Raw genomic sequence first — 16,216 nt, 5'->3', positions numbered from 1 at the left:
GACGCAACACGGACATCCATCAAGCACGAATAGTCGTATCTCTCTGCCGTCATCAAAGCGCATCTTTCCCTTACTCTGTTATTTCCATGTTGTGTTGGTTCCGTCTGTCTTATTTTTAGTGGTGCTTCAAGGGCTACGTGAACGTCAGCCGGAGAGAGCTAAGAAGTAATCCTGATTTGTTTTTTAACTTTCTGCCGATTCTGTACGATGCTTCCTTGAAAACAAAGAGCCAAGGATTGCAAGCTCAAGCCCCTATCCATTTCGCCTTCAATTCTGCAGATGCAGCATGGCCATCTATCGAGTACGAATAGTTTTATCGACGAGGAGCTGTCGTCGACGCAGGTTGGGGTGTCTCTTATTTTTAAAATTTAAGTTTGCTAAAAATATGCTAAAACATGTCCTATTGAATAAAAATTTTGGGAAAAAGGAGAGATCCCTGGTAAAAATTTGCAGTAGAATCTGTGTTCCAAAATACCATAGACCTACAGCTGGCTGTAAGATTTCAAATAGCTTCTATAGCCGGCTACACAATTTCTTATAGCCTTTTATAGCCGATGGCGATTAAGCAACAGCCAGGCGATAAAGTATATGCTAAACGTTACTAATTACGGATGCTAGGACTTAGTGAGTTTTTGGAATACTGCTCTCTTTTTGGGCCGTAGTATCTTGATTTATTTTGCGAGGAAAGCTCCGTACTTTTGATAGATGCCTGCCATTACTAATATATTAAAGCGCCTTCAGTTTCGTATAATACTGTGCAATACCTCTGGTGTAAAATAGTTGCTTCAAGCGCCGTGGCAGGCGGGCACCCAGCGCGAAACGCGCATTGCCGCCTACAAACCTAACAGGGATACTTCACGCGTTGCGCAATGCGTGAAGTATCCCTGTTAGGTTTGTAGGCGCCAGTGCGTCGCCGCTCCGCTTTGTGTTAGGCTCTAATATTTAATCTGGCAGAGTCAGCGTTATTCAATTCATGATTTTGAAATGTTTGCACATCCTGTATGGATTAATCTCATTTTAATTGATGAAAAAAATATGTATTAAAGGAAAATATAATGTGTGTTTTGTAAATATTAAGGTAGTTCCGTATTTAACTTAATGATTTCCAAAGCATACGAATTTCTACACAATTTCTTATAGCCTTTTATAATCGATGGCGAAAAAGCAACAGTCAGGCGATAAAGTGTAAAGCCCGGCGATAGGAACTATAGCCCGCCTGCATAATTTTTTATCGCTTCGTACAGCCTGGCCGTATGATTTTCTCCGCATTCTACAGTCAGCTATATGATTTTCTGTAGCCTTCTTTAGCCGGCTGTAAGAATTCCTATGGTATTTTGAAACGCAGCTCTTATCGCCAATTTTTACCAGGGATTTTTGGAGGTTTCTCAAGAGCACGTCTAGAAATTGTTATTTTGCATGGCGAAAGTTTTGTCGTGTCAGAGAGTTAGTTTTTATGTGGCTGTGTATCCATACTGCCGTGCTAAGGAAAATGCCGTATAACCTTCGTCAGTTGCCTTTTCTGTGATAAAACTCGAATTTCCACGTAAATTATTGATGTTTTTTCTTCCAATTTTTCAGATAATTTTTTTCCGCAATTTTATCTAAAGATCCTGAAAATTTCAAGGAGAAATAGTCGTAACTTTCCTGAAAAATAATCATTATAACCGGAAGCAATTTGGCTACTCTCGAATGTTCATACGGCGATTTTCCTCAGCACGACAGCATAGAAATCCCACGCCGGTCAAATTGACCCAATCATTTCTTAGGGAGGCCGGAGGCACATATCGATAGTGAAACTGTAGACATGCGTATACCGGTTTGCAGCGTTGCAGACTTCCTGTCGTGCTTTATTTTTAACATTACAAACCACTAAACGCATTTCTTGAAAATTTCGATGATTTTTCTTCTCTATGAAAGGGATGTTCTATGAAAGTTTCAAGTCATGGTGTTGGTTAGATCTCCTTCTAAAATATAGAATAGGAACGGAGATACGCATTTTTGCAGTATCCTCATCGAAATGGTGGTTGAGGGGCGGGGTGAGGGGGGGGGGTGAAAAAGCGCCAATATGTGTCCATTACCAGCACAGCTGTTTTTATGGCAGGGTAATTTTAGTACCTATAATCAAACTATACTAAACCACTGGTTGCAGTCTCGCAAATCAGATATTTTTTGCACCTGCAATGAATGAACTTTCGAAACTTTTTGCCGAAACCGCACGGCGATCTTCAATACAGCAGTTTGGTGGGATAATCAACTGCTCGCTCGCGGAATGAACGACAAAGTGAAGTCTGTTATCGTCCATTGACATTAATTATTTAAGGCCGTATTCCCTTTTGATTCTGATCCAGGGCTCTGCTGTATCCTGCTGATCCGAGTATTAACCCGCGGCCAAAGCCCCACCACTATGTTGACTGTTTACATTGGCCTCTTATTATCTTAATCCCAATTGGACGTGTTTCAGTCAAACGAAACTTTGTGCATTAAGACATGAGCTTTGAGACCCATAAGACTACATGCGTAACAGAGCTCACGTTATAATGCACATAGTTCTGTTTGGCAGAACTACGTTCAATTGCATCCTCCGACTGTGCTCTGCTAATAGGACAGCAAACTGCCGTGCTAAGGAAAAACACCGTACGAGCATTCGAGAGTTGCCAAAATTTCCTCCCATAAAATGTTTACTTTTGAAGAAAATTATGAATATTTTCCTTTGAAAGTTTCATGAACCTCAGGCGAAATGGCGAAAATAATTATCTGAAAAATTGGAAGAAAAATATTCATAAGTTCACCAGGAAATTCGTGTTTTATCAGAGGAAATTTGGCAACACGTTTTGGTTCATACGGTATTCTTCCTCAGCACGTCAACATACGTCTCAATCATTGAATTGTAATCAGGCTTATTCTACGATCAATGCAGTGGCCGAGACCTCTGTACTGCCATACTAAGGTAGAACGCCGTATGAACGGTCGAGAGTTGCCAAATTCCATTCGATGATTTGTTTATTTTTGAGGAAAGTAATGGATATTTTTCCTTGAAATTTTCGGTGACTTTAGGTGAAATTGCGAGCAATTAAAAGTACCTGAAAAATTGGAAGGAAAATATTCATAAGTTTATCAGGAAATTCGTGTTTTATCAAGGTAAATTTGGCAATGCCTGAAGGTTCATACGACGTTCTTCCTTAGCACGGCAGTACTCTGTCGTGTTAAGAAAAAACACCGTATTTTGTAAAAAATGCCCAATTTCCTTCGATAAAACAAGAATTTCCTGGTAAACTTGAGCAAATTCTCCTTCCAATTTACAGATAATAATGTGCGCAATTTTAACTGAAGTTCCTGAAAATTTCAAGGAAAAATATTCATAACCTTCCGCAAAAATAAAAATTGTATCGAAGGAAATTTGGCAACTCTCGACTACACGACCGACACTCTCGACTGGCGCCTACACGACTGCAGTGATACTGCACGCATTGCGCGTATAGCACTGTGCGACTGCAGTGATACTTCACGCATTGCTCGTGCGCACAATATGCGCAATGCCTGCAGCATGCAGCATCACTGCAGTCTCGTAGGCGCCAATACGCGTTCCGCGATGGCCACACTGTGTTCAGATGAGATTGCAAACAAAATTGTCTATTAAATTGGAAGGAAAATATTCTTAAGTTTACCGGAAAATGTGTGTTTTATCAGAGGAAATGTGGCAACGTCTGAAGGCTCATACGTCGTTTTTCCTTAGCACGGCATGCAGTACGGCAGTATATTTGCATCTCCATTGCCGCTACCGCAACTCAACTCGCAATGATCGGACTGCATTTCGTCGCTACTCTGACGTAAGGGCGCATCTGTATCTCCACATGAGCCCCAGAAAACATAGAGCAGGCTTACGGAGAACAAGGCTCACGTGGAAATCGAGATATACCCTTACGTCACAGGAGCGACGATATAGCCGTGACATAAACTTATTGGCAATACGACGCATTGGTAACAAGATCAACTAACGAGATTGCCTTATGATTCAGTGGTTTATAGCGAGGAATATGCTCAATTTAAGATGATATCTTTTGCACATACATTTAGAGGCTTATCCGTGATTGGACTTGTGTTCCCTTTTAGAAATTAACAACTCAGTTCATTGAAGTTTCGTTTTAAATGCCGAGATTTCCGAGTGAAACATGTCCCGATACATCACTGTGCGCATAGGAAAATCACTGCTACCCAAGTGGTATGTCGTGTATGTTGCCTCTCTAATAATTGAAGGGGTTTTCAATACAAATTAGGTAAGTTGCAATTTTTCTTTTTATGCCAATTGAATTTAACATGGAACTTGATAAATCATTAATCGCTTCAAAATTGGCATTTATTGACCACATGGAGAAATTGCAAGTTCCTGATTTTTTTTAAAAAAAAAATCGATATTTCATTGCAACTTTATTTCAATATCTTCGTTGCACAAGCCTCTGAGGAAAAACCAGATAAATTTTCATTAAGAGTCTCCAACAGTTTTCTTCCAAAAAAAGTAGAAATTTTCCTACGCTGAAATGAAGTCGTGTGACTTGAAATTAGTCGTCCGAAAAGTGACGGATCATTCATTCGTCTATGGATTTAATTGAAGAAAAACGGCGTTGCCAGCATTGGTGGATCGCTATTGGTTTATACATCTCTGCGATTTAATTAACTTCCCTGTAATTTTTCAACGATTATCTCCTTTATTTCATACCTCTCGACGTAAGTATGAACTTGAGGACAGGATATTAAAGCTCCTGAGTTTGTATTAATGAGGGGACATTAGCGAAATGGAGGCTTTGATGTGAGGGTAGGCACAATGAGGGTTGAAAAGTAATCATCAGGCATCATTGTTGCCAAATCCACTTTACCTTAATAAAAACATTGCTACAGACAGATGCATTCTCATCAATTATTTTTGTCGTTCTATTCTATCGATTTAAAAAAAAAAAAAAAAAAAAAAAAAAAAAAAAAAAAAAAAAACCTGTACTGGTAGGATAAAATCTATAATTACTTATTTTTTTTACTCAAGGATCGCTAAAAGAATAGCAAGGCAACAGATTAGCCTTTGCATGCGGATGAATATTCATCCACTGGAAACAAAATTACGTTGTGCCCCTCCGTTATTAAATCATGGCCCAATTAAAATTTATGAATTTAAACTTAATCGCCCGTCAAAATTATTCCTCCGGTGAGATATGGCTTCTTGCTCAGTGTTCGAAGAAAGGGAGTACCTCGAACTCAGTCAAGTTTCGCCCGAATTTAAGGCGGTACAGCCATGTCACATTGTTTGAAGAGGCTCCAAAAGAGGACGCGGAAGCTTTTTGGAGGAGGCAAGTTTTATCCGGGAGCTCATACTTCGTATTTATACGTATCCCAGAAAATATGTGTTAACAAGTGGCACTAATTGTACTGAATTAACACTATATAGCTATACAGAAAACCAGACCTCAAGCAGAAATGAGGAACGTTTTTAAAAATTTTTCGGTAAACCGACGTTAAAAAGCATACGAAGCTTGACAGGATCCATCGAAATGCAAATAATTATGTCAGGTAGCAATCCTCCATTTTTTTTTTTTTTTTTTTTTTTTTTTTTTCTTTTTGTTTATTACAATAATTTAACATTTTTCATACTGGCAGGGCAATTATTACAATCAGCTGAAGGATTGCATACTGCCGGTTTTTTTTTAAAAAAAAAATAAATAAATAAAAAAAAACTTAAGAGAAAAATTACCTCTTTTAGATAACTGATTTTCGGAAGATGTTATTATACAAAGTTTGTGTGTGCTCGTTCAGTATTTTAAAAAAATATAAATACCTATACATATGGCAACGGCAGAATAGTATTAAAAAAAATAAAATGTTTTTAAATAAAATAGGCACTACATCAACATTTAGGTAATAGTAATAGGTATTTACGCTTGCTAACCCAATTACGCTACCATACCGCTACGCATCCGCACCCTCTGAGACCTCCATTCCGCCACGCAGTTAGGTGAATGAGAGCTCTGTTGAGGAAGGGGAACGATAGGGGAGGGGCACCGGGCGGGGAAGAGGAACGGGAGGGAGCGATGAGCGGGAAGGGAAGGGGGAGTTGCCATCGCGCGCCGCACAGTAGAACGCTTCATCAGGAGAGGTCGTTTACTGAGGTTTTGCCTGGCTAAATCTACAAATTATGATCATTATCTCGTTATAATTTAAATTTGAATGGTCGATGTCAATAGAGAATTTTACATGAAGCCCAACGAGACCACTTTCAAACCTCGCTGTTGCGTATTGACGAAGGTATACATTTTTAAAATTTGTCCAGTTTCTCCTATTTATTCGCTCCACTGTGCGCTGCATTACGTGCCTTTCCGAGCGCCTGTCGCGGTATAACGCAGCGGTTCAAGAGGCCATATTTCTGCCCCTCTCCGCACCGAGGTCCCATGGTGTAATGGTTAGCACTCTGGACTCTGAATCCAGCGATCCGAGTTCAAATCTCGGTGGGACCTACGAAAATTTTTCACTCCGACACTGTTTTCAACTGCAACTTTGAAACGACCGTATTTTCAGGTTCTTCTTTACTCTTTCCTGTCGTATTTTATTTAACTAGCAGGAATTGATCTCACATATCCAACTTCATAACTATAGTGTATGTACTGGAATTTTTTATTTGTTTAAATTGTATTTGATTTCTTATTTTTTATATATAACGAATTGTTAAAGATGTTCATCCTTCGATAAATTTTAAATGTAATTATTTCAGAGATCTCTCAATGATTTAAGTGATTTTACATTTTCTAGGCACATTTTAATTTGTTTTGCATTTAATTTCATGGGTTCCTTTTATTTTTGTCTCGGTTACTTACATTTTTTTTTGAATTTTATAATTTTTCGGCACGGTAATTTTAATCTCTTCCAATCATTTGAGTCCTGAGCTTTATTATCATCTAGTTTCTTTCACGTACAGAATATTTTTTTCTTCTGTTATTTCCAAGCGGCTACGTTACGTCACATCACGTTATCATTTACCTTATCTCAAATTTAACTCTTTATTCATTTTTCATCTTCCGTTTTTAATCTCCCATTCATGTTTTAAATCCGTTCATCTTTTTATTAAAAACTTTCAATTTTTTTCTCAACAACAATGACATACTATTCAAATAGATAAATGGACTGAAGAAGAATGTCCACACAGGCAAAAGAAGTATCACTTGTTTGCGTACGCTTGTTAAAAGCTAGAAAAAACTGGATTTGATTTTGGTTTTCACGGGCTTATTTTTTCCCCTTTTTTTTCTGGGGATCGGATATTAACGACAATTTCGTGTGATTGACAGGTGTTGGCAACAGGGAAATGAGCACCACTGACTGGTGAGTGACAGTGACATCAGTCAGCGATGAACGCTACCACATGACGTGGGTCATATGCTGGACCCCCACCCCCCTTCCTAGTTTTCTCTGAGTGTGTTCCGATATCATCATCCTCCAGTCATCTCTATTCTTTGTGGATTTGACGAAATATTTGAGCTCGGGCATAAATTACATTTAAAAATGCTAAGGTTTTTTTCCTTATTGCCTCAGGGACTACGTGTAGCACGTTTACAATGCACGCAACGAGACGCCTTGCTTTCTTGCGACACTGCAATTTTACACTGATCACATTTATGTAAGTACCGATTAACTACTGAGCTTCGAAACGCGTCTCACCTTAACAGATTATCGCAACGAAAAAAAAAAATTTAATTTGTTTTATGAATTATGATTTTTTTCCTCTACAAAAAAAAAAAAAAAAAAAAAAAAAAAAAAAACTCCGAAGACGGAATCTGTGATTTTGGCAAACCTGAAGGTAACCATTCCCTAATGGACAAGATATCATAACATTTTCAAAACCCACAAGAATTTTCGTTTCAATTCTAATTTTTTTTTTTTATTTTTTGTGGTGGCAAGTCATTCTAATTCCATGAGAATTCGTTCCTAAAGTATGTCATAATCAAAGTTCGGGCAGGGCAATAAAGATCAGCCGGGAAATGTGTTCTACATTTATAAGTAAGCCAGTCGGTAAGGCTCAAAACGACAAGCTTTCACATTAATCAGACTTCCCTCCAGAATAAGGGTTCACACAAATGGAGAGGTTTTAATGAAAATAGCAATATCTACGATACGGCTAGGCGCTTCGAGAATCATGCATTGATTTTTTGAGTTGGACCAATTTTTATCACCCCTCTCGCATATGGGCGTAAGTACCTCCATTTCTAAGCGAGTTCTAGAAAGCATGAGTCATTCTGAGCTTAATATTTCCATAATAAGGAGCGCCTCTGAATTTAGAATGTTTCCGCTGCAGCTTTTAAAAGGATCGTACACGAGGGATTATTTTAAAAAGGAAACTGTCCCTCTTACAAAAAAGTTGAGGAAGAGGAAGCTCTAAAGGCGGTGGCTTTAAAAGACGTTCCTAAAAATCGTGTAAGTGGAGGATTCTATTCCTTCCTTTTCTTTTTCTTTATATTTTAGTCGCTCAACAACCTGCAAGTGATTTTCGGTCACGTTGCATGCCAAAAGCTCTGTTTACCGCAGTGGTATTAAAAGTACCTTGATGTTTTCACAATCATCACCAAACGTCCCAAGACACTCGGTTTTTTTTTTTTTTTTTTTTTTTTGGTTATGTTTAAGTATCTCCAAAGGTGATTTTCATGGATTTTTGGTATCAGCAGGTAATAATCTCTGTATAAGCCACGCATTTTCGTTTTCGCTCACAAATTTTTAAATTATATCCACTATTAATAATTGGTGCGAGGTGGCCGACCGAAGGCAGAATGGGAGGTTCCCCGTAAATGGATGTATTTATGCTAGAAGGAACTTTTTGAAAATGAATGAGATCAAAAAGAACTCACCGAAAAAGAATGAAGTTGATTTAACTTTCTGGATGTAGAAAAAGTGTGCGAGAACTTCTAAAATGCCAAGATGTAAAACTAACTACTGTGGCGGGTAACTCAGCATTTTACAAGTTTTCGCACACTATTTTTACATCCCACTAATGTTACATTAACTTCACTTTTTTTGGTATGTGTGCATAATATTTGGGTGTAAGGAGTTCCTTTTAATATAATTCATTTTTATATGGTCTCACTGGTCCATTTGTCATTGGTTTTAGTAGGTCAATACATTTTTAATTACATTAAGTATTAGTAAATTTCAAGTTTTTCGATAATATTGTCGAGATAGAGTGTGTTTATTCATTAAATTATTTTTTTAAAGATAAAACATATCTATAATAAGTTTCTGACTGTTTTTTCAAAAGCAATTTAATGCAAACATTTAAAAATTACTCCAAAATTTGTATAATGATTTGAATATTGTAAATTATGTGTTGAAAAATTTGCTGACTTTTTTTTCGAAAATTTAATGACAGTAGCATGACAAAAACCTCATAAATATTTCCAGAAGATTTAGAAAAAATGTCCGTAGTGTTTTCATATATTATAAAAATATTTGCGGCTCTACACTGAGTTTACACAATATCATGTTGCTCTTATCTTCCTCAAAAACCAATCGCATTTACGATGTTCCCTGCTCCGACTAAAAAGTACGTATAAAAGACTGTAATTAATGAAAAAAAATGTCTCGAATTTCTTCATGATTTGGCAACATCGGTAGCAGCGTCTTTAAGATAAACAATAACTATCTCGGCCTGGGCCGGGAGTCAACAAAATCACTAAACGAGCCTCTTCCTCCGGAAAACTGGGTTCGTAAATTCGAGAGAGCCGCTTTTCCGGCGGTCTCATAAATCCCCCCTTCGCTCCCCTCCACCCCGGAAAAGCGAGACGAGGGGGTCCATCAGATCAGCACGCGATGAGATCCCCGCGAGAAACGAGAAGCCGTTCTCCCGCACCATGGAAAAACGCCTCATGAGCCTTCAAGCGTTGCCAAATGGTACTTCTCAAAACACGAATTTTCTGAGAGATCTCGTTATATTTTTAAATCGGATTTTCCGAGAGTTTCGTTTATGATTTGAGCTGGAGTGCCTGACGATTTCAAGGGAAAATATATTCAAAACTCTCCATAAAAAAAGATATTTTTCACAGGAGAAATTCGGCATCACTGGAATGTTCATAATGCGTTCTTCCTCAGCACGTCAGCATTCAGCGCAAATTATTTACGACACTCTCGTCTCTTTGTCGGGCCGGATGCAGCTAAATTACTCTTAAAAACATCGTCTCACCGGGGCCGCACGGGATGCATCCCCCCCCCGCCCCCCGCACCCCATCCCCCACGCGTCACCCCTCTCACGCAATTTCACCTCGTCCGCGGGATTGGATTAGAAGTGTAAACACGAAATTCAGAAAGAAAGAAATAGTCGTGACGGCTTTTCTTCGGGAAACCGCGGTCCTTCGATTTTCAAACAGGTTGTGAGGTTGGGGGAAAAAATTGTTTGCTTTCCACGGGAGAAATCGATGCGGAATGCCGCGCCGTATCATCGCTGTCTCAACTGTTACTCTGAAAAAAAAAGATTGGTAGAATTTACCATTCCTTCACGCTGTATTACACACAGCGTGAAATAATGATAAATTCTACCAATCTTCAAGTCGATTCTGCCAGAGGAATGGTTACCTGTACCAGTATAGTAACGTTCACCTTTCTACTGGCAGAGTTAACTCTGAATTAACGTTGTGTAAAATACAGCGTGAAGGAATGGTAAATTCTACCAATCTTTTTCTTAGTCTACGCCATGCCAAAATGCCGAGAAACTGAAGAAATTACGCGGGAGAAATGGAAGAGAAAGAGAACGAACAAAAATAACGGTAAGAAAAATTATGAACTAAACATATAGACAAAATACAAATTAGTGGTCATGACGATAACCGTTAAAATACCGGTTGCCAAAGTGCAAAACCACGTCTCCTCGTTCATGCTAATGCAGATTTTCTGTCATTCTTTATTTTTTCTTAGAAAAACTATTTCTTTTAAACTTCCTTAACTTTCCCTCTCTGCTAGCAGAATACTCTGTGTACATTTTTAAAGTACAAACTTGGCCTTTTTTTCTCGGAAAAAATAAAATAGAAGCGGTAATTTTGAGACACCGCAATGGACATATGTAGCCTATGTACTTAAGCCATCGATGTAAATGACGCAGGCACTTAGCAGTCACCAGCGATTTGCAAGAGGATGCTTTCACGAATGCCAATAATGCATATCGATGGCGTAAGTCCGCAATCACATACCTCGTTTGCGGTGTCTGAAAATCTCTGCCTCTATGCTATTTTTTTTGAAGGAGAACAAATTGACCTCATTACTTTAAGTTTTTGCAGAATTTTCTTCGCACAGAGAAGAAAAATCACGGCAGTTTTAAAGAATTGCCATTGAGTTCCCGTTTAAAAAATAAAGTATGACAGAAAGTCTGCGACGTCGCAAACCGAGTTATGTGATTGCCGACTTATACCATCGATATTTCCTTTTAGTACATAACTCTTTGTCTCATTTTAAACCCCTACAAAGTGTACAAAGCATTCCAAATCCATGAGTGCGGCCAACACGAAAGGCGTATCGGCGCCTACACGACTGCAGTGATACTGCACGCATTGCTTGTATAACACTTTGCGACTGCAGTGATACCTCACGCATTGCTCGTACGCACATCGCCATACGCGCAATGCGTGCAGCATCACTGCAGTCTTGTAGGCGCCAATGCGCGTTCCGTGCTGGCCTCTAATAAGACTCGCGGAGTCACCGTTATTCAATGCATGATTTTGAAATTTTTGTATCCTCAATGTGGATGATTGTCATTTAAATTGATAAAAAATTACGCACGTGAAATCTAACTAATTTCCTTACTTTCTTCACGTGTTTCGTCACGTCTGATGAAGTGTCCGTTTATCGCTAAGTTTGATGACGATGAGGACGGCTGATTTTACTTATTTTGTTCCGTTCAATTTTGAAAACTAGGCAGTATCAGCAAATAGAATAACTGTCAAGACAACTGCATAATCAGATTTAAGCTTAAATCAAGAACCAAGCCTCTTAATTTAAGCGGACTTTCTTTTGATTTAAGCTTAAATCTGATTGAATCAAGAGTCCTTTTTCTTGTCAATGTTTTCAAGAGTCTGGACTCTAGATCCGATATGTTTTTTTTTCCAGTATAAGGAAAATAATATACAACAACCCAGCAAAAATTCCTTGCCACTGTCATACTCAAAAAACCACAGACGTGGCTAAACCCTTCCTCTTCTCCTACATTCGATTAAAAGATTCTCCGCGCCTAAGCTACGCCCAAACAAACGTACATCCCGAGCCGACGGCAGTAAAAAGCCGAATGTAAGGTCAGCAGAACTTTTATGATGTGATATAATATTCCGCGAGTGTGTGTTCCGTCCGTCTGATGCCTGACGTTGCTTTCGGGGGTAATTGGAAAAATTGTAATAGTCCACGCGGCTCTCGAGGGAGCTTTCCACACCGTCCCCGACCACTCCTACAACTCGCCGACGTGAGGGCGTAATTGCTTTTCCGGATGAGCCCTGTCGTCCGTATAATTCCACGCCCTCCGGGGCTCACAGGAAAATGGATCACGACTTTACGTCAGGGATGCGGTGGATTCTGCGACAGCGCTGTTAGGAAGACGTCGCGACGATTTTTATTCAGTCCTCGCACTTTGATGGAGACGAAATGCGCAATAACTGAATTAATAGAGATTGGAAGAGACTTTCCACGCTGAAGAAGAGATTTAGCGATATTCCGCCATCTGTGTGGAGGTTGCCATTTTTTTATAGGATTCTCCGACTTTCCCTTAAGAGGTGTAATGCCGTGCTAAGGAAAAACGCCGTACAAACCTCCATGCGTTGCCAAATTCTTGTAATAAAATACGAATTTTAAGGTGATTCGATGGACGCGATATTTTGTGTCAGAACGGCATGCGATGTATCGCATCAATTGGTTCCATTTTTCAGCTACTCGTCAATTTTCTCCAATTTTGAGATCGTAATTCTGTTGTCAGGAGACTAAAGCGCTCACTTACCAATTTTAACAAAGAAATTCAACGTAATAAAGGCGTGGTTTTTTTTAGAGAGAAAACATCGCATTCGATACTGATATTGGAACCGCACTCGTATGCGATGTTTTCTCTCTAAAAAAAAAAACCAGGGAAAGGGACCTTAAGGAAAACTTTTAAAATTTCCCGTCCAATTTTCCAGAGAATTTTCGTCGCAATGTGATCTAGAGTATCAGAGAATTTCACGTGGAAATATCCATTATTTGCCTCAAAAATTAATATTTTAAGAGGAGAAATTTGGCGACTCTCGGATGTTCATACGGCGTTTTTCCCTAGAACGGCAGTGTAATAAGAAGGATGGCTTTTGGTCGCAAACGGCAACCTTGAATTTAAGCGTTCGGCGGCATCAGCCGTTTTTGAAGGGGCGCTTTTAGCGATTCGCGCGTTTGTGCTGTACTTAATAACCCCTTTTGATCCGCTATAGAAGAGCTCATTTTTTTCAACGTCATTTCCCTCGGCGGGTCAGGTTGTCGACTTGATGGAGTTACATCGTGAAAAAGAAATAGGAGCATCCAGTTCACAATCAACCCGATTCTTGCGAAAAATAAATACCAAAAACCGAAAGGATCGGATTAAATGTGTTAAATCAGATGATTTGAACAAATTTTGGGTGCGTGTTGCGAATTTATTACACCGAGAAAAAAAACCACTCTTATTCTACCGTTACAACGGTAGGAATGTCACACGGGATTCCACGGTAGTAGAACCGTGGATTTTGATTCTTATGACGATGAGCACGGTGATATGACCGTGTTCACCGTAATATTACTGTGGGCACAGACTTACTATTATGAGCATGGTTAATGCTACTGTGCATCAATAGGTAATATTACCAAAATCCACCGTTCCACTACCGTGGAATCCCGTGTGACATTATTACCGTGGTAACCGTCGAATAACCGTGTTTTTTCCTTCCTTATCAATACTGTGGTAAAAATTGGCGATAAGAGCTGCGTTTCAAAATACCATAGGAATTCTTATAGCCGGCTAAAGAAGGCTACAGAAAATCATATAGCTGGCTGTAGAATATGGAGAAAATCATACGGCCGGGCTATACGAAGCGATAAAAAATTATGCAGCCGGGCTATATTTCCTATCGCCGGGCTTGACACTTTATCGCCTGGCTGATGCTTTTTCGCCATCGATTATAAAAGGCTATAAGAAATTGTGTAGAAATTCGTGTACTTTGGAAATCACTAAGTCTGATACGAAACCACCTTAATATTGACAAAACACACATTATATTTTCCTTTAATACATAATTTTTTTCATCAATTAAAATGAGAATAATCCATACAGGATGTGCAAACATTTCAAAATCATGAGCTGAATAACGCTGACTCCGCCAGATTAAATATTAGAGCCTAACACAAAGCGGAGCGGCGACGCGACGCACTGGCGCCTACAAACCTAACAGGGATACTTCACGCATTGAGCAACGCGTGAAGTATCCCTGTTAGGTTTGCAGGCGCCAATGCGCGTTACGCGCTGGCTGCCCGCCTGCCGCGCCGCAGCGTGCCACGGCGCTTGAAGCAACTATTTCACAGAGGTATTGCACAGTATCATACGAAACTGAAGGCGCTCTAATATATTAGTAATGGCAGGTATCCTTCAAAAGTATGGAGCTTTTCTCGCAAAATAAATAAAGATACCACGGCCCAAGAAGGGAGCAGTATTCCAAAAACTCACTAAGTCCTAGCATCCGTAATTAGTAACGCTTAGCATACACTTTATCGCCTGGCTGTTGCTTTAATCGCCATCGGCTACAAAAGGCTATAAGAAATTGTGTAGCCGGCTATAGAAGGTATTGGAAATCTTACAGCCGGCGGCTGTGCGTCTATGGTATTTTGGAACACGAATTCTACTGCCAATTTTTACCAGGGTAGCACGGCAGAATATTCCGACATGTCCGTACTCTCCCCATCTAAGCACTCTAATTGGTTGTATTTCTATCAAACGGAACTATGTGCATTAAGACATGACCCCTAAGACCCATAAGAGTATGTGCATAAAAGGGCTCACGTCATAATGCACATAATTCCGTTTGATAGAAATACGTCAAATTTTCATTACAGAGACAACGAACTCACCTGGAGGATCGGAGCGAAGTAGCAGAGGAAGCTCCCGAAGACCCAGTTTTCGATGAGCATGATGGCCAGCGAGATGGGTAGCACGAAGACACACTTGACAATGTTCGCCAGCGCCAGGTTGATGACGTAGCAATGGGTCGGGTTCGTGTAGAGGTGGCGCCGGAAGATGGTCACGATGATAGCGATGTTGGACAGCGTCCCGCAGATGATGAGCAGCCCGTAGAAGAACAGAATCGAGGGGTAGACGCCGAAGATGGACGCCTTGACGTACGGCTTGCTCAAGTCAATCGACGCGTTCCGCTTCCCCATCAGAACGTGCGTGATGTACTCCAGGTATTTTGGCGGGATTGGGGTTGAGTCTTCTTCTTCTTCTGCCATTTTTTCGGCTCTGAAGGTCGAGGTCACTTCCGTAACTTCAAGCCACACGCAAGGTCGGGTGCTTAGTATATCATCTTGGACGCAATGGTCATTTAGAATACAACCTTGATTATTGTGTCTGAACTTTCAGAATGATTCGCGGATAGATGTGTGTAATCAGCGGTACTCAGAACGGACTGCAGCTTTCGAAAGTTTTAAATGTTGCGCGGCAAGAGAAAGTCTTCAGAATTGCACGATAGTTGTGATGACCATTCAGAATGTGTCGTGATGATTGTGCGCGGCTCTAGAGGTCGCGGTCACTTCAGGCAACTTCAAGCCACACGCTAGGTCGAGTGCTTAGTATATCATCTTGGACGCAATGGTCATTTAGAATACTGCCTTGATGATTGTGTGTGAACTTTTAGGATGATCCTCGGATAGATGTGTACAATCAGCGGTACTCAGAGATGTGTACAATCAGCGGTACCCAGAACGGACCGCAGCGTTCGAAAGTTTTAAATGCTGCGCGGCAAGAAAAAGTCTTCAGGATGACACGATAGTTGTGATATGACCATTCAGAATAGTGTCGTGATGATTGTATCTGAATCAAGAATGACCCGCAAGCAATTGCATTTAAAATGGACTGCGGTTAATTCGAAAATTTTAAATGCTATCGGCAAGGTTGAGGTTTTGGTAGTGACACAATGGACGTAAGGGTGATTAAGAATAGTGCCTTTCTAATTGCGGCAGG

The 16,216-nt window shown here is 39.9% G+C and overlaps 1 protein-coding gene and 1 non-coding gene across 2 annotated transcripts in view; one reads left to right on the top strand and one right to left on the bottom strand.

Moving 5' to 3' along the window:
* Window positions 1-15,785, bottom strand: part of LOC109033969 (prolactin-releasing peptide receptor) — a 186,903-nt gene extending 171,118 nt beyond the window's left edge. Inside the window, exon 1 of the mRNA XM_072303774.1 lies at window positions 15,109-15,785. Coding sequence (XP_072159875.1) covers window positions 15,109-15,486 — 378 coding nt within the window. The 5' untranslated portion in view covers window positions 15,487-15,785. The remainder of the gene's footprint in view (window positions 1-15,108) is intronic.
* TRNAQ-CUG (transfer RNA glutamine (anticodon CUG)) lies at window positions 6,423-6,494 on the top strand. The gene has a single exon. It is a non-coding gene; the product is annotated as a tRNA-Gln (tRNA).
* Window positions 15,786-16,216: the final 431 nt, after the last annotated feature.

Source organism: Bemisia tabaci, chromosome 8, assembly GCF_918797505.1.
Source record: "Bemisia tabaci chromosome 8, PGI_BMITA_v3".
NCBI classification, from domain to species: Eukaryota; Metazoa; Arthropoda; class Insecta; order Hemiptera; family Aleyrodidae; genus Bemisia; species Bemisia tabaci.
Note: the sequence above shows the minus strand (reverse complement) of the source record. Positions and strands in the feature narration are given on the sequence as shown.